The 20,162-nt window shown below is 46.3% G+C and overlaps 1 protein-coding gene across 1 annotated transcript in view; it reads left to right on the top strand.

Moving 5' to 3' along the window:
* The window catches only part of NRIP3 (nuclear receptor interacting protein 3), a 43,702-nt gene that overhangs the window by 18,683 nt on the left and 4,857 nt on the right, over positions 1-20,162 (top strand). Inside the window, exons 2-4 of the mRNA XM_077286636.1 lie at positions 11,061-11,240; positions 12,562-12,644; positions 16,557-16,696. Coding sequence (XP_077142751.1) covers positions 11,061-11,240; positions 12,562-12,644; positions 16,557-16,696 — 403 coding nt within the window. The remainder of the gene's footprint in view (positions 1-11,060; positions 11,241-12,561; positions 12,645-16,556; positions 16,697-20,162) is intronic.

Here is a 20,162-nt window from a genome sequence, read left to right as displayed (position 1 = left end):
CTGCACAGTACCACTCCTCCTGTCCTGTATATATACACTGCACAGTACAACTCCTCCTGTCCTGTATATATACACTACACAGTACCACTCCTGTCCTGTATATATACACTGCACAGTACCACTCCTCCTGTATATATACACTGCACAGTACCACTCCTCCTGTATATATACACTGCACAGTACCACTGCTCCTGTATATATACACTGCATAGTACCGCTCCTCCTGTCCTGTACATATACACCGCACAGTACTGCTCCTACTGTCCCGTATATATATACACTGCACAGTACCACTCCTCCTGTATATATGCACTGCACAGTACCACTCCTCCTGTATATATACACTGCACAGTACCACTCCTCCTGTCCTGTATATATACAGTGCACAGTACCACTCCTCCTGTCCTGTATATATACACTGCATAGTACCACTCCTCCTGTCCTGTATATATACACTGCACAGTACCACTCCTCCTGTCCTGTGTATATACAGTGCACAGTACCACTCCTCCTGTCCTGTATATATACACTGCACAGTACCACTCCTCCTGTCCTGTATACACTGCACAGTACCACTCCTCCTGTATATATACACTGCACAGTACCACTCCTCCTGTATATATACTGCACAGTACCACTCCTCCTGTATATATACTGCACAGTACCACTCCTTCTGTATATATACTGCACAGTACCACTCCTCCTGTTCTATATATATACACTGCACAGTACCACTTCTCCTGTCCTGTATATATACACTGCACAGTACCTCTCCCCCTGTATATATACACTGCACAGTACCGCTCCTCCTGTCCTGTATATATACACTGCACAGTACCACTCCTCCTGTCCTGTATAAATACACTGCACAGTACAACTCCTCCTGTCCTGTATATATACACTGCACAGTACCGCTCCTCCTGTCCTGTATATATACACTGCACAGTACCACTTCTCCTTTCCTGTATATATACACTGCACAGTACCACTCCTCCTGTCCTGTATAAATACACTGCACAGTACCACTCCTCCTGTCCTGTGTATATATACAGTGCACAGTACCACTCCTCCTGTCCTGTGTATATATACAGTGCACAGTACCACTCCTCCTGTCCTGTATATATACACTGCACAGTACCACTCCTCCTGTCCTGTATACACTGCACAGTACCACTCCTCCTCTATATATACACTGCACAGTACCACTCCTCCTGTATATATACTGCACAGTACCACTTCTCCTGTGTATATACACTGCACAGTACTACTCCTCCTGTATATACACTGCACAGTACCTCTCCTCCTGTTCTGTATACATACACTGCACCGTACCACTCCTCCTATCCTGTATATATACATTGCACAGTACCACTCCTGTCCTGTATATATACACTGCACAGTACCACTCCTCCTGTATATATACACTGCACAGTACCACTGCTCCTGTATATATACACTGCACAGTACCGCTCCTCCTGTCCTGTATATATACACTGCACAGTACCACTCCTTCTGTATATATACACTGCACAGTACCACTGCTCCTGTATATATACACTGCACAGTACCGCTCCTCCTGTCCTGTATATATACAGTGCACAGTACCACTCCTCCTGTCCTCTATATATACACTGCACAGTACCACTCCTCCTGTATATATACACTGCACAGTACCACTCCTCCTGTCCTGTATACACTGCACAGTACCACTCCTCCTGTCCTGTATATATACACTGCACAGTACCACTCCTCCTGTCTATATACACTGCACAGTACCACTCCTCCTGTCCTGTATATATATACTGCACAGTACCACCCCTCCTGTCCTGTATATATACACTGCACAGTACCACTCCTCCTGTCCTGTATATATACACTGCACAGTACCGCTCCTCCTGTATATATACACTGCACAGTACCACTCCTCCTGTCCTGTATAAATACACTGCACAGTACCACTCCTCCTGTCCTGTGTATATATACAGTGCACAGTACCACTCCTCCTGTCCTGTGTATATATACAGTGCACAGTACCACTCCTCCTGTCCTGTATATATACACTGCACAGTACCACTCCTCCTGTCCTATATACACTGCACAGTACCACTCCTCCTGTCCTGTATACACTGCACAGTACCACTCCTCCTCTATATATACACTGCACAGTACCACTCCTCCTGTATATATACTGCACAGTACCACTTCTCCTGTGTATATACACTGCACAGTACTACTCCTCCTGTATATACACTGCACAGTACCACTCCTCCTGTCCTGTATATATACACTGCACAGTACCACTCCTGTCCTGTATATATACACTGCACAGTACCACTCCTCCTGTATATATACACTGCACAGTACCACTGCTCCTGTATATATACACTGCACAGTACCACTCCTGTCCTGTATATATACACTGCACAGTACCACTCCTCCTGTATATATACACTGCACAGTACCACTGCTCCTGTATATATACACTGCACAGTACCACTCCTCCTGTCCTGTATACATACACTGCACCGTACCACTCCTCCTATCCTGTATATATACACTGCACAGTACCACTCCTCCTGTATATATACATTGCACAGTACCACTCCTGTCCTGTATATATACACTGCACAGTACCACTCCTCCTGTATATATACACTGCACAGTACCACTGCTCCTGTATATATACACTGCACAGTACCACTCCTCCTGTCCTGTATATATACACTGCACAGTACCGCTCCTCCTGTCCTATATATATATACAGTGCACAGTACCACTCCTCCTGTCCTGTATATATACAGTGCACAGTACCACTCCTCCTGTCCTGTATATATATGCACTGCTCGGTACCACTCCTCCTGTCCTGTACATATACACTGCACAGTACCACTCCTCCTGTCCTGTGTATATATACACTGCACAGTACCACTCCTCCTGTATATATACACTGCACAGTACCACTCCTCCTGTCCTGTATATATACACTGCACAGTACCACTTCTCCTGTCCTGTATATATATACTGCACAGTACCACCCCTCCTGTCCTGTATATATACACTGCACAGTACCACTCCTCCTGTCCTGTATATATACACTGCACAGTACCGCTCCTCCTGTATATATACACTGTACAGTACCACTCCTCCTGTATATATACACTGCACAGTACCACTCCTCCTGTCCTGTATATATCCACTGCACAGTACCACTCCTCCTGTATATATACACTGCACAGTACCACTCCTCCTGTCCTGTATACACTGCACAGTACCACTCCTCCTGTCCAGTATATATACACTGCACAGTACCACTCCTCCTGTCCTGTATATATACACTGCACAGTACCACTCCTCCTGTCCTGTATATATGTACTGCACAGTACCACCCCTCCTGTCCTGTATATATACACTGCACAGTACCACTCCTCCTGTCCTGTATATATACACTGCACAGTACCACTCCTCCTGTATATATACACTGCACAGTACCACTCCTCCTGTCCTGTATATATACACTGTACAGTACCACTTCTCCTTTCCTGTATATATATACTGCACAGTACCACTCCTCCTGTCCTGTATATATACACTGCACAGTACCACTCCTCCTGTCCTGTATATATACACTGCACAGTACCACTCCTCCTGTGTATATATACACTCACCGGCCACTTTATTAGGTACACCTGTCCAACTTCTTGTTAACACTTAATTTCTAATCAGCCAATCACATGGCGGCAACTCAGTGCATTTAGGCATGTAGACATGGTCAAGACAATCTCCTGCAGTTCAAACCGAGCATCAGTATGGGGAAGAAAGGTGATTTGAGTGCCTTTGAACGTGGCATGGTTGTTGGTGCCAGAAGGGCTGGTCTGAGTATTTCAGAAACTGCTGATCTACTGGGATTTTCACGCACAACCATCTCTAGGGTTTACAGAGAATGGTCCGAAAAAGAAAAAAAATCCAGTGAGCGGCAGTTCTGTGGGCGGAAATGCCTTGTTGATGCCAGAGGTCAGAGGAGAATGGGCAGACTGGTTCGAGCTGATAGAAAGGCAACAGTGACTCAAATCGCCACCCGTTACAACCAAGGTAGGCCTAAGAGCATCTCTGAACGCACAGTGCGTCGAACTTTGAGGCAGATGGGCTACAGCAGCAGAAGACCCCACCGGGTACCACTCCTTTCAGCTAAGAACAGGAAACTGAGGCTACAATTTGTACAAGCTCATCGAAATTGGACAGTAGAAGATTGGAAAAACGTTGCTTGGTCTGATGAGTCTCGATTTCTGCTGCGACATTCGGATGGTAGGGTCAGAATTTGGCGTAAACAACATGAAAGCATGGATCCATCCTGCCTTGTATGGAGCATCTTTGGGATGTGCAGCCGACAAATCTGCGGCAACTGTGTGATGCCATCATGTCAATATGGACCAAAATCTCTGAGGAATGCTTCCAGCACCTTGTTGAATCTATGCCACGAAGAATTGAGGCAGTTCTGAAGGCAAAAGGGGGTCCAACCCGTTACTAGCATGGTGTACCTAATAAAGTGGCCGGTGAGTGTACACTGCACAGTACCACTCCTCCTGTCCTGTATATATCCACTGCACAGTACCACTCCTCCTGTCCTGTATATATACACTGCACAGTACCACTCCTCCTGTCCTGTATATATACACTGCTCAGTACCACTCCTCCTGTCCTGTATATATACACTGCACAGTACCACTCCTCCTGTCCTGTATATATACACTGCACAGTACCACTCCTCCTGTATATATACACTGCACAGTACCACTCCTCCTGTATATATACACTGCACAGTACCACTCCTCCTGTCCTGTATATATACACTGCACAGTACCACTCCTCCTGTCCTGTATATATACACTGCACAGTACCACTCCTCCTGTCCTGTATATATACACTGCTCAGTACCACTCCTCCTGTCCTGTATATATACACTGCACAGTACCACTCCTCCTGTCCTGTATATATACACTGCACAGTACCACTCCTCCTGTATATATACACTGCACAGTACCGCTCCTCCTGTCCTGTATATATATATACTGCACAGTACCACTCCTCTATATATACACTGCACAGTACCACTCCTCCTGTCCTGTATATATACACTGCACAGTACCACTCCTCCTGTATATATACACTGCACAGTACTACTCCTCCTGTATATATACACTGCACAGTACCACTCCTCCTGTCCTGTATATATACACTGCACAGTACCATTCCTCCTGTATATATACACTGCACAGTACTACTCCTCCTGTATATATACACTGCACAGTACCACTCCTCCTATCCTGTATATATACACTGCACAGTACCACTCCTCCTGTCTGTATATATACACTGCACAGTACTACTCCTCCTGTCTGTATATATACACTCCACAGTACCGCTCCTCCTGTCCTGTATATATACACTGCACAGTACCGCTCCACCTGTATATATACACTGTACAGTACCACTCCTCCTGTCCTGTATATATACACTGCACAGTACCACTCCTCTTGTATATATACACTGCACAGTACCACTCCTCCTGTCCTGTATATATCCACTGCACAGTACCACTCCTCCTGTATATATCCACTGCACAGTACCACTCCTCCTGTGTATATATACACTGCACAGTACCGCTCCTCCTGTATATATACACTGCACAGTACCACTCCTCCTGTATATATACACTGCACAGTACCACTCCTCCTGTCCTGTATATATACACTGCTCAGTACCACTCCTCCTGTCCTGTATATATACACTGCACAGTACCACTCCTCCTGTCCTGTATATATACACTGCACAGTACCACTCCTCCTGTATATATACACTGCACAGTACCGCTCCTCCTGTCCTGTATATATATACTGCACAGTACCACTCCTCTATATATACACTGCACAGTACCACTCCTCCTGTCCTGTATATATACACTGCACAGTACCACTCCTCCTGTATATATACACTGCACAGTACTACTCCTCCTGTATATATACACTGCACAGTACCACTCCTCCTGTCCTGTATATATACACTGCACAGTACTACTCCTCCTGTATATATACACTGCACAGTACCACTCCTCCTGTATATATACACTGTACAGTACCACTCCTCCTGTCCTGTATACACTGCACAGTACCACTCCTCCTGTCCTGTATATATACACTGCACAGTACCGCTCCTCCTGTCCTGTATATATACACTGCACAGTACCACTCCTCCTGTCCTGTATATATACAGTGCACAGTACCATTCCTCCTGTCCTGTATATATACACTGCACAGTACCACTCCTCCTGTCTGTATATATACACTGCACAGTACTACTCCTCCTGTCTGTATATATACACTCCACAGTACCGCTCCTCCTGTCCTGTATATATACACTGCACAGTACTACTCCTCCTGTATATATACACTGCACAGTACCGCTCCACCTGTATATATACACTGCACAGTACCACTCCTCCTGTCCTGTATATATACACTGCACAGTACCACTCCTCCTGTCCTGTATATATACACTGCACAGTACCACTCCTCCTGTGTGTATATATATATATATATATATATATATATATATATATATACACTGCACAGTACCACTCCTCCTGTATATATACACTGCACAGTACCACTCCTCCTGTCCTGTATATATCCACTGCACAGTACCACTCCTCCTGTATATATACACTGCACAGTACCACTCCTCCTGTCCTGTATACACTGCACAGTACCACTCCTCCTGTCCTGTATATATACACTGCACAGTACCACTCCTCCTGTCCTGTATATATACACTGCACAGTACCACTGCTCCTGTCCTGTATATATGTACTGCACAGTACCACCCCTCCTGTCCTGTATATATACACTGCACAGTACCACTCCTCCTGTCCTGTATATATACACTGCACAGTACCACTCCTCCTGTATATATACACTGCACAGTACCACTCCTCCTGTCCTGTATATATACACTGTACAGTACCACTTCTCCTGTCCTGTATATATACACTGCACAGTACCACTCCTCCTGTCCTGTATATATACACTGCACAGTACCACTCTTCCTGTCCTGTATATATACACTGCACAGTACCACTCCTCCTGTATATATATACACTGCACAGTACCACTCCTCCTGTCCTGTATATATACACTGCACAGTACCACTCCTCCTGTCCTGTATATATACACTGCACAGTACCACTCCTCCTGTCCTGTATATATACACTGCACAGTACCACTCCTCCTGTCCTGTATATATACACTGCACAGTACCACTCCTCCTGTCCTGTATATATACACTGCACAGTACCACTCCTCCTGTCCTGTATATATACACTGCACAGTACCACTCCTCCTGTATATATACACTGCACAGTACCACTCCTCCTGTATATATATACACTGCACAGTACCACTCCTCCTGTATATATACACTGCACAGTACCACTCCTCCTGTCCTGTATATATACACTGCACAGTACCACTCCTCCTGTATATATACACTGCACAGTACCACTCCTCCTGTATATATATATATATACACTGCACAGTACCACTCCTCCTGTATATATACACTGCACAGTACCACTCCTCCTGTCCTGTATATATACACTGCACAGTACCACTCCTCCTGTATATATACACTGCACAGTACCACTCCTCCTGTATATATATATATACACTGCACAGTACCACTCCTCCTGTATATATACACTGCACAGTACCACTCCTCCTGTATATATATATATATACACTGCACAGTACCACTCCTCCTGTATATATACACTGCACAGTACCACTCCTCCTGTCCTGTATATATACACTGCACAGTACCACTCCTCCTGTCCTGTATATATACACTGCACAGTACCACTCCTCCTGTATATATACACTGCACAGTACCACTCCTCCTGTATATATATACACTGCACAGTACCACTCCTCCTGTATATATACACTGCACAGTACCACTCCTCCTGTTCTGTATATATACACTGCACAGCACCCCTATGACCCCAGGTCATAGATTGGGCCACGTTGGCCGTCTTCTCACCATTTCACACTATTTTCTTAGGAAAGTTCTCAGTCTGATATTTTTTTTTGTACCTTTTTCGTCCAATGAGATTTGTCGTTCAGATGCTACATTGTGATTGGCAAATCATTCAGTGTCAGATTTCATGGACATTAATTGGCCAATTTAGATTGATAATTGTCCAGTTGTCACAAAAAAAATGAAGGGAAAAAAATGGTTGGATGTGTGTGCGTGTAAATTCGCCATTTCGGTGAAGGTTTGGTGCAGTGTGATGCGATGTGGCCCGCGGTGACTTTCACGCCTGATCTATAATTCATCTCCTTTGTGAGTTGGCAGCTGCTCTGGAAGAGGCGGAATATTCGCTATAATCCACAGCGGGAGACGTGGCCGACGTCCTGGAGAATACGCCGAGAATGTTCTGCTGAATTATCTTCCAATTGTAGGCTGCCTCAATGTGACACGAGCGCGGCACTGCAAGCTGCTCCACCTGCAGAGGCTCAGGGTGCAAATCTCTAGGGCTAGAATTGGGTGTCATCTCTGGGAGACAACCGACATGGCACCTGGACAGATACATGGCAGCATCAGCCAGGTCTCCTGGAAAACTGGAACAATGGGCAGACACCACAGCGGCACTCATCTCTCCTGGACTCCTGAATGGGAGATCTGACCATCCAGAATACCTGATAATCCGGCCGTTAGCGCCGGCCGATGCCGAATTACAGGAATGTTACTGTGCATCCGTTCTGGAGACGCTGATGGAGACTCTCACATTTGTGCAAAATATGGAGAGAAGTTCTCCAGCGTGGTAAGATAAAACTAAAAGACTGGAAGTCCCCGAAGACTATCGACCGACACGTTTCAACTGTGAGGTCTTCATCATGGCCTGTTTCATCCCACCATATGGGACATACGTCAGAGATCGAGCAGGTGTCACACAACAAAGCAAGTACTATTGAGGAAACACAGTAGCCAGGCCCTGTAGTATTTATTATCTGTGGCGGTATGTGCACACGTTGCAGATTTCCTATTCCATAATAGAAATCCGCAGGGGTAAAAACGCAGGAAAACCGCACAAAATCCGCAAGAAAAACATCAAATCTGCACCTGCGTTTTCTGCCAAGAGATGCAGAATCCGCACAGAAAATTCCAGAGGCAAATCTAAAAACATGTACAATCTTATAAAAATAAATATGACCAAGAGAAAGAATAATAAACCACAGTATAATATATGAAGAAAATAAAAATATGAATAAAACAAGAGTGGAGAAATGGAATATGAAAATTCAGAATAAGCCTTTCCCGCTCCTCGCAACGCTCCGGTCCCAAGAATGCATTGCGGCAATGACTCGAGATCACGTAGCGGTCTCGCGAGATGATGACGTAGCGGTTTCGCGAGACCTCTACATCATCACGGGTTATTGCCGCAAGGCATTACTGGGAACGGAGCGTTGCGACGAGCATTGCTAAAGGCCTGGGCTGGATCCGGAGGCCGCCAGAAGGCGAGTATATAACTATTTTTTATTTTAATAGTTTTTTTAACAGGGATATGGTGCCCACATTGCTATATACTACGTGGGCTGTGTTATATACTACATGGGCTGTGTTATATACTACGTGGGCTGTTATATACTGTGTGGCCTGTGTTATATACTACGTCGCTGTGCTATATACTACGTGGGCTGTGTTATATACTGCGTGGCTGTGCTATATACTACGTGGCCTGTGTTATATACAGCGTGGCCTGTTATATACTACGTTGCTGTGCTATATACTATGTGGGTTGTGTTATATACTGCGTGGGCTGTTATATACTGCGTGGCTGTGCAATATACTACGTGGCCTGCGTTTTATACTTTGTGGCCTGTGTTATATACTGCGTGGACTGTTATATACTGCGTGGCTGTGCATTATACTACGTGGGCTGTGTTATATACTATGTGGCTGTGCAATATACTATGTGGACTGTTATATACTGCGTGGCCTGTGTTATATACTGTGTGGACTGTTATATACTACGTCGCTGTGCTAAATACTACATGGGGTGTTATATACTACGTGGCTGTGTGCAATGTACTGCGCGGCTGTGCAATATACTACGTGGCCTGTGTTATATAATGCGTCGCTGTGCTATACACTACGTAGACTCTTTCGCCCGGGGCCCTCAAAAACCTGGAGCTGGCCCTGGCTTCACTGATTGGTCGCGCCCAGCCAGCCACAAACAATCAGCGAAGCGGGGTTCAAATCCTGCGCCAATTCGTGGCCGGACTGCGTCTGTCGCTGATTGTTTGTAGCCGGCTGGGCGCGACTAATCAGCGACAGATGCAGTCCGGCCACGAATTGGCGCAGGATTTGAACCCCGCTTCGCTGATTGGTCGCGCCCAGCCGGCCGAATCCTGTGTATTCATTGCATTATTCTGAAATCTTCATAAATAAACTACATACATATTCTAGAATACCCAATGCGTTAGAATCGGGCCACCATCTAGTCAGTTATATTGGAGGATGAGATCTTGCCGTACATTTAGTCCCTTCGGGGTTCTTGTCTGCAACTTGAAGATCCAGTAAGATTCTCAGCTCAAGATCTTTCTCCTCAAATTACCACCTCTAAAGAGTTTGGAGCAGAGGTGTCAAACTGAATTCCTCGAGGGCCGCCAACAGGTCATGTTTTCAGGATTTCCTTGTATTGCACAGGTGATAATTTAATCACCTGCACAGAATGATTCCAGCACCTTGTGGAATGCTAAGGAAATCCTGAAAACCTGACCTGTTGGCGGCCCTCGAGGAATGCAGTTTGACACCTCTGGTTTGGAGACTCTTTCTATCTCTGTAGCTGAGAGAAGCAGTTCTGCCTCCATGGACATACTTGCAGTGTTTCGATACCGCAGAACTGCCGACATCTGACCAATGTCTTCTGATGCGTTTCTTCAATTGTCCAGCAGTGCATCAGACATATTTGTTGGGGCTTGATTTCTTGATTTTGTCTTTTACAGCAGCCGCACAATATTCTGCAAAGACGTTTGCTGGAGACCAATTTATCCAAAGTGAGGAACAATCGGCCAACATGGACCCCGAAGAGCGAAGTCTCAGTCCAGAGCAACAAACTGCGTCATGGGAAGGCAGAGCCCCCCAGGAAGAGCGACGAGGACGAGGCTGTGTTTGTCTGGTGTCAGGTAGAGGGGTCTGATAATAACGCAACGAAGATGTAATGCAGTATATCACTCCTCAGTCCCATCAAGCAGCACATCACAGCCCCATCATGCATGACATCACTCCAGTCAGCCCTCTCTATACAGCCCCATCCTGAAGTACATCACTCCTCTCAGCACCTCTATATATAGCCCCATCTTGCAATACATCACTCCTCTCAGCCCCTTTATATACAGCCCCATGATGCTGCAATACATCACACCTCTAATTAGTCTCCAGAAAGGCTGTCTTACTTTGTACTGGCTATTGGGCACACTGCAGCGAGGGCGATATAACTACTCCCACTCAGGTGGGAACAATAATTATCAACGCCGCCGTCGCTACAAAGCCTCCCAAACGCACAGGACTAATTCCGCTGATTTCTTAATTATTAACGGGTCCGATTAGTAGCATAATTCACTTCAGAGGACGTGACAGTTCATTATAGAGCAAGGAGTGACAAAGCTAGTAATTTTATATTTTACTCCAAAAAAGGTAGGCAGTGTTTACAGAAGTATAAAAAGATAATATAAAGAAGACAAGTATTGTATGTACAGTACAATTACAAATAAAATGGGATTAAAGTTGAAAGAACACTTACATTTCGTTCAGATCATTTCATCTTATGGCGGACCGTGTGCTGTGGGGGAAGGGCGAGCATATATCCAGATGTATCACCTTTGTATAGCAGCTAGACCCTGGACAAGACACATGAAGACTGCTGCTTCACTCACTTATTTCCCAGCCTAAAACCAAGGCACTCCCCCTGTGGTGACATCACTTAGAGGCTGAATCCTCCTCTTTTCTTTGAGTTATGGCAACCATTTTTATACATATCTCGCTGTATGAACCTCGTATACGAAAGACAATGATCAGGAGGTGCACCCCTCGGGGGGATTCTTTTAAGTGTAAACACTGCGTAGTTACCTGACCCGCTTGCGGAGAAACCAGCTCCTTGCACTCGTTGGGTTTAGCTCCTAGCAATTTCAGGGGGTTATAGATCTCTCGGTGGACATCCGGGCCTCAGTGGTGCTGTACCTTGCTGTAAATCATCTGCGTCATCACAATCTGTATGAAATGCCTCATCTGTCACAAAGTGTGATGCGGCCCCAGGTGATTTATTGGTGCAGGATGAGAACACACCCAGCAGCCAGGGAAGGGGGGCACTAACAAGATACTAGGGGACTGGTCCGGGGTGGAGGGACCCGGGCACCTCTGCTTAGCCGCCCACCATCTAGGTACATGCTGCTGCCCCGAGACCTTCCTCCTCTGCCCTTAGATAATATGGTTCTTGATATCTTGCAGTGCGCAGGGAAGGAGATGAAAGTGAAGATTGACACATCGTGTCCGCACAGCATCATGTCCTCGGCCTGCCTGGACCGCCTGGGGTAAGTGCCCCCCCTTTATGAATTAAAGGGTAACACCACTGACTACTGGTCTGACGCCGGCAGGACCCCTCCGATCACTCGGTGAAGACGATTTATCAGTTCTGTTCTGTTACCTCCAATTATTTCTAATTGAAGCATCTGTCCCATCATGCATCGGGGCAGAGCAGAGGTTTCCGATTCTCTATCCCTGGGGGGCTCGTTATTCAGCGTCACCTGAGGACGGAAAATAAGAGACTCTCCCACGGATAACAGTCCAGATGATCAAGCCAGATGAAACGCAGAGTGCCCCGGACATTGCTTCTAGTGACTGCAGCTCCGGAGGTGACTGGAGGATAAGACATGATGTAACAGCAGAATAGTGACTGCAGCTCCAGAGGTGACTGGAGGATAAGACACGATGTAACAGCAGAATAGTGACTGCAGCTCTGGAGGTGACTGGAGGATAAGCCATGATGTAACAGCAGAATAGTGACTGCAGCTCTAGAGGTGACTGGATAGGACATGACAGAACAGATGACATTGTATTTACAAAGTATCTGAAGATCATTTGTGGATACATTTAGTTTCAGAGTGAAGATGATTTAAAATTTAAAGGGACAGTGCAGGTACAAATCCCATCCCTGGAGTTCCGCCGGTTAAAGGCGTCAGTGGGTAGACTGTGTACAGCTGCATTATGTGCTGAGCTGCGCTCCTCTGGCAGATTCAGGTCACCGCGCTCAGATGTGATTTATTAACATGAAACGGCAGCAAATTTAACTGAGAAGCACAATGGCGCGGGATTATAGTGATCCGGTACCAGCCTCGGTGTAATCCTTCTAGTAAATATCACACCCTGCCCAAGTGTATTATATGTGGGCGTCCATTACTGTCCAAAGACATACTGATAGGGAATTTAAATTGTGAGCCCCATCGGGGACAGCGATGATAATGTGTGCAAACTGTAAAGAGCTGCGGAATATGTTAGCGCTATATAAAAATAAAGATTATTATTATTACGGGCGCTCTGGTATATGTGAGCATCGGGCAGATGGATGGTGAATGGCATCACTACTTAGCACACAGATCAATAGTGTGCCACCCGCCAGCATCGAGGTAGGTCCCTACTCTACCACTAGGTGGTGCTTGACAGTGTCACTTTTGCAGCCTCCATTGGAGGTGGTGACGGCCTCCACAGTGGTCTGAGGCCGGGGCCCCACTAGTGAGAGCATCGGATGTGATATGCCACTAACCCTCGGCTCTGCTGCGAGCGTCCGTGCTCCGCTATCTCGCATGAGAGAATCGGAGCACAGCTGTGGAGGAGACGGAGAAAGTTACTTCTCCATCTCCTCCGCTGTTGGCTTCCTCAGGAATCGCACTGCACTCAGGTGATTTCCGAGTGCAGCGCGATGTTTCACACGCACCATAGACGTATATGGGAGCATGTGATCCGAATTTGACGTGCAATCACAGCACAGATCGCGATCCCATCAGAGCAGGAAAAAAACGCCGAGAACACAAACATAGGATTAAACTGGTAAGAATGCAATCCGAGCAAGTGGGAGCGAGCGCTAAGGAAACATGCAGACGACGGAGCACGGACGCAGTGCACGGACTGACCGGGGGGTCCCGACAGTGAGCGTCTCATGGAAATATATGGAACGGTCATGGTCAGGAGGCCGCCGGTCAGTCTGAGCTCTGCTGTCCATAATGCACAAATATCTGCATGAATCCTAACGCTGGTTGTAGTCAGAGCTGGACCCTACAGGCCCTTTAATCTGAGGGCTAGGACCCCGGTGAGGCCGATAGTGGTTGTAGTTGATTGTGTATGCAGTGCCTGGGGCAACGTCTGTGTGCCGCCCCCCAAACGGAGGAACCCCCATAGTTCCATAGAAACTTCTTTTACTCCCTGTGTAATGAGATATCCTACAACTTTCTAATAGACTTGGATGGAAGTCATTAAATAGGTTATTGCAGACCCCCCCAAGTGTTTCAGGTCATCAGAGGTCGCCAGGTCCCTGATTGTCTTCAGTGAATCAAAGCAGATGTGATACCAGATTTCACAATTCAAACTAAATGCGCTATTAATTGATCCCTTAGGGTACCGTCACACAGTGGCATTTTCATCGCTACGACGGTACGATTCGTGACGTTCTAGCGATATAGTTACGATCTCGCAGTGTCTGACACGCAGCAGCGATCAGGGACCCTGCTGAGAATCGTACGTCGTAGCAGATCGTTTGAAACTTTATTTCGTCGCTGGATCTCCCACTGTCATCGCTGGATCGTTGTGTGTGACAGCGATCCAGCGATGCGTTCGCTGGTAACCAGGGTAAACATCGGGTTACTAAGCGCAGGGCCGTGCTTAGTAACCCGATGTTTACCGTGGTTACCAGCGTAAAAGTAAAAAAAAACAAACCGTACATACTCACCATCTGATGTCCGTCAGGTCCCTTGCCGTCTGCTTCCTGCTCTGACTGTCTGCCGGCCGGAAAGTGAGAGCAGATCACAGCGGTGACGTCACCGCTGCACTCTGCTCTCACTGTACGGCGGCACTCAGTCAGAGCAGGAAGCAGACGGCAAGGGACCTGACGGACATCAGATGGTGAGTATGTACGGTTTTTTTTTTTTTACTTTTACGCTGGTAACCACGGTAAACATCGGGTTACTAAGCGCGGCCCTGCGCTTAGTAACCCGATGTTTACCCTGGTTACCCGGGGCCTTCGGCATCGTTGGTCGCTGGAGAGCTGACTGTGTGACAGCTCCCCAGCGACCACACAACGACTTTCCAACGATCACGGCCAGGTCGTATCGCAGGTCGTGATCGTTGGTAAATCGTATAGTGAGACGGTACCCTTAGACCTAATGTGGCTGATGTATTTACTATGAAAATCCAGGTCAGAACAGCCATGTAATTCCTGAAATGAGCATTTTATCAGTCCAGCTACAAAGTGATCTCAGAAGTTCTAGTGTAATTAATCCCCACCCACCCAGATTGATGGACAGCTCTCAAATTTCCACCCACCCAGCCTGACAGCTCTCCAAGCTCCGCCCACCCAGCCTGACAGCTCTCCAAACTCCACCCACCCAGCCTGACAGCTCTCAAATCTCCACCCACCCAGCCTGACAGCTCTCCAAACTCCACCCACCCAGCCTGACAGCTCTCCAAACTCCACCCACCCAGCCTGACAGCTCTCCAATCTCCACCCACCCAGCCTGACAGCTCTCCAATCTCCACCCACCCAGCCTGACAGCTCTCCAAACTCCACCCACCCAACCTGCCAGTTATCCACACTCCACCTACCCAGTTTGACTGTCACTTATCAAATTCCCACCCACGTCCACCAAGCCTGAGATATCCAACCACTGCCCACCCAGCTTGACAGCTATCCAGTCTCTGCCTCCCATCAGTCTGTTGGAGAATTGCAGCTTATGCTGAGCAGTGTGAGATCTCTGCAAGGAGGACAATGAGGAGCTGTCAATCAGGCTAGGTGATTATTTATAAATTTACACATACAGCAATTCCATCAGGAGTCATCATAGTAAGTACAGCAGCCTCATCAGGTGAAGTGAGCTATGTAATGATGCATGCAGGTTATATTTTTAAATCTCGTGACAGATCCTTTATAAAATGATTTCAGTGACCTCTAGAGGTTGAAAAACGTTCAGACCAAGTCCTGCTCGTGTGATGCGATACAATCTATCAGTGCAGGTAAAATGAATCTGGAGCCCCAGATGTCCATCTCACAGAGGATTGCCTAGACTGAATACAATTGTAGAAAATTCTCAGCAGAGAGATTCACTGACAGCAAGCAGGCACGAAAAGGAACCGATCTTCTCCTAATACAATGATTGCACCTGCTTGAATCCCTGTAAGACGTCAGGATCCGGGCCGTTATAGTCGGAGACGTCACATCTTCTTTTCCTTTGTCTTAGGCTGAAGGAACATTTCAGGTCCTACAAGAAAGAGGAGGAGATCTTATCTCTGCCATACAACGTGAAGAGCATCGGTCAGGTAGATCGTGTGACGGTGACGCTGGGCCGCATGTCCCTGGACTGCAGTGCCGCTGTGATCGGTGAGTACTAGATGCCACACGCTCAGCCGATCTTCACCAAGGGTTAGATATTATAGTGATGAGCGAACGCGCTAGGAAAAGGTGTTATCTGAGCATGCTCGGGTGTTATCCGAGTGTCTTGGGCGTGCTCGGATTATATGTTCGAGTCCCTGCGGCTGCATGATTCGTGGCTATTAGGCCTCTTTCAGACGTCACTGTGTCTGTCTGGTGCGTGTGGTGACAGTTTTCACATGTACCGGAGACACTGACACACGTCTGTGCATATGTCAGTGTTTTTAGGATCGTGTGTCTGTGGGCAAAACACGCTGACATGTCTGTTTGTTTAACAGCAGCATGGGCGCAAAACATCCCGCACACGTGCACATGGATGTCATCCGGATGACATGTACCGACGCCTGAGAAGCAGCAGTACAGTAAGCGCTGTTCCCCGGCACCGGGTGTTGAAGACGAATCTCATTCTTCTCCCCTGCTCTGCCAACAATCAGCGGAGAATGAAGAGTTATATTCAACTGATAACAGCAACAGCAGGCGGCGGCTCATGTGACTATTACTCCTATCAGCCCACACCTGCTGCCGCTAAGGCTGCCGTCACACTAGCAGTATTTGGTCAGTATTTTACATCAGTATTTGTAAGCCAAAACCAGGAGTGGGTGATAAATGCAGAAGTGGTGACGTGTTTCTATTATACTTTTCCTCTATTTGTTCCACTCCTGGTTTTGGCTTACAAATACTGATGTAAAATACTGACCAAATACTGCTAGTGTGACGGCAGCCTAACAGTGAGAGCAGACGGAGCCTGATGGGAGTAATCATCAGCTGCCGGCTGCACTATTAATAAATAAATGGTGTGGGTTCCCCTGTATTTTTGATAACCAGCCGGGCAAAACTAACCTCTGGGGGCTGCAGAGTTCAGCTGTCAGCATTAGCAAGGCTGGTTATCAAAAATAGAGGGGTCCCCAAGCTGTTTTTTTTTTTTTTAAATATTTAACTTAAAAAAAAAAAAACGGCATGGGGTCCCTCCCATTTTTTACAACCAGCCAAGCTAAAGCTGACACTTGGGGGCTGGTATTCTCAGACTGTAAAGGAGCCATGGATATTGGCCCCCAGGATAAAAAAAAGCCCGCAGCCACCCAGAAAAAGCACATTTATTAGATGCACCAATTCTGGCATTGTGCGCAGCTCTTCCCACTTGCCCTGTAGCGGTGGCAAGTGGGGTTCATATTAGTAATGGACAGGTGTCTATAAGACAACTATCCGTTACTAATCCTATAGTTATATGGTAAATAAAGACACAGCCAGAAAAATGTATTTTATTAGAAATAAAACAAAACACACTTTTCTATTTTTATTTAAAAATAAGTTATACTCCCATGGAATGGGCGTTAGGTGAGTATAACTGTGTTTGTCATTATTAAATAAAAATGGAAAACTGTGTTTCATTGTATTTCTAATAAAGGACTTTATTCTGGCTGTGTCTTTATTTACCATATAACTATAGGATTAGTAATGGAGAGGTTCTTATAGATGCCTCTCCATTACTAAGTCGTGGGCTTAATTTCACCTGACAATACAAAGGTGACGTCAACCCCACACATATGAACCCCACTTGCCACCGCTCCAGGGTATGTGGGAAGAGCTAGGCAAAGCGCCAGAATTGGCGCCTCTAATAGATGCGCCTTCTCTGGGCGGCTGCAGGCTATTTTTATCCTGGGGGGCTGTTATGATATGGTGACCGTGGAGCCGCATGAGAGACTTTCTCAGGAGTAGGTGGTACCTGTACTGACCGCAAACCCTAAACTAACACCGCAACTAGAAGTAGCCGTGGGATGTACCTAACACGTCCTAGACACCTCGACACAGCCGGAGAACTAAATACCCCTATAGATGGAATTGGGAATTCTATCTTGCGTCAGAGCAGAACCCCAAAGGATAGGCAGCCCCCCACAAATATTGACTGTGAGTATAAGAGGAAAGACACACGCAGGCAGAAAAACAAGATTTAGCAAAAGAGGCACTTCTAGCTAAATAGAAAAGGATAGGACAGAATTCTAAGCGGTCAGTATTAAAAGCCTAAAAATATCCACAGCAGATAATACAAATATTCCACATCTAACTAAAGACATAGAAAGTATATCTGCATCTCCAGAGAATCCAGCATGACTGAAAAATCCAAACAAAGTCTAAGCTGGACAAAAACACAATAAATTGCACTGAATCGCAAAGCACACTGCATGTGTGCACAGACACAAAAAAACAGACACTTATCTCATCTGAATTGGCAGCATGGCATGAGGAGCCAGAGAGAGATGCAATCCCTCCAAGTACAATGGACAACTGCCACTGACTCATGGAGCCTGCACACCTAAATACCTAATAGAGCTGCAATCAGCAGAAACACCTGCCCGGATTACAACCCCAAGACAACTGCACTACCACCAACAACCACCGGAGGGAGCCCAAGAGCAGAATTCACAACAGGGGCAATATCTATGGCCCGTTACCAGCCTGAAAATACCAGCCCCCAGCTGTCTGTTTTAGAAAGGCTGGTTGTCAAAAATGGAGGGGAACCCACGGCAATTTTTAAAATTATTATTTAATTAATTAACAAAAACAGTGTGGAGATGCCTCTGTATATTTTGGGTCATACCGTGACACGGTACTCGGACGACGCACAACCTTTGAGCCTCCCCTGACCAGCCTGAAAGTACTCTCATCACTAAACATCACTTTCTTCCACTCTTCAGATGTCCAATCTTGATATTTCTTACAAAAGGCAAGCCTTTTCTCCTTCATTGCTGCTGTGAGCAGGGACTTCTTTGCGGCACGGCAACTTGGTAGACCAGGTCCTTCTGCAGGCGGTGACGAATTGTCCTAGTTGCGATGTTCTGGAGGAGCATAGGGTACTTGTTTTTTAGTTCAACGGCAGTTATAGAAGGATGTGACATCACTTCACGTTTCAGAAGCTTATCAGTCCTTGGTGAAGTCTTCTTAGGAGCGCCAGAGCCTGACTTCCTCTGTGGTACCATCCCAGGAGGCAATGATGTCGCCGACCGCTTCAGTTGATAAATTGCTTCTCTTGACACTCCCAGATCTCTAGCTACAGCAATCACGGAATCCCCCTTCTCGAGCAGAGTCAAGGCTCGGGATTTCTCTTCCATTTTAAGCTTCTTTCGACCCTTTGTGGGAGATAACAAAAAACTGAGGGAGATAATAAAAGACTGCCTAATAGCAAAACTGGCTGAGCTGCACATAACAACCAGAGTGCAGCTTTCGCTTCACCAGAGAAGTGAAAACTGAGCGTTGATTGGTTGATATTTGCAACAAAGCCAGCTTTAACATTAGACAGTTTTTTTTATTATCTCCCCCATTGTGTACACTTTTAAAAAGTGAAATTATGTGGATTTTATATGTAAAGTTTTTTTTGCTGCGCAAGTGTAATGATTTTTTTTGCAGGCACTGTAACTCG

The sequence above is a fragment of the Ranitomeya variabilis genome, chromosome 2 (assembly GCF_051348905.1).
Source record: "Ranitomeya variabilis isolate aRanVar5 chromosome 2, aRanVar5.hap1, whole genome shotgun sequence".
Lineage (NCBI taxonomy): Eukaryota > Metazoa > Chordata > Amphibia > Anura > Dendrobatidae > Ranitomeya > Ranitomeya variabilis.
The sequence above is the reverse complement of the archived record's forward strand: the minus strand, read 5'-3'. Positions and strand labels throughout refer to the sequence as shown.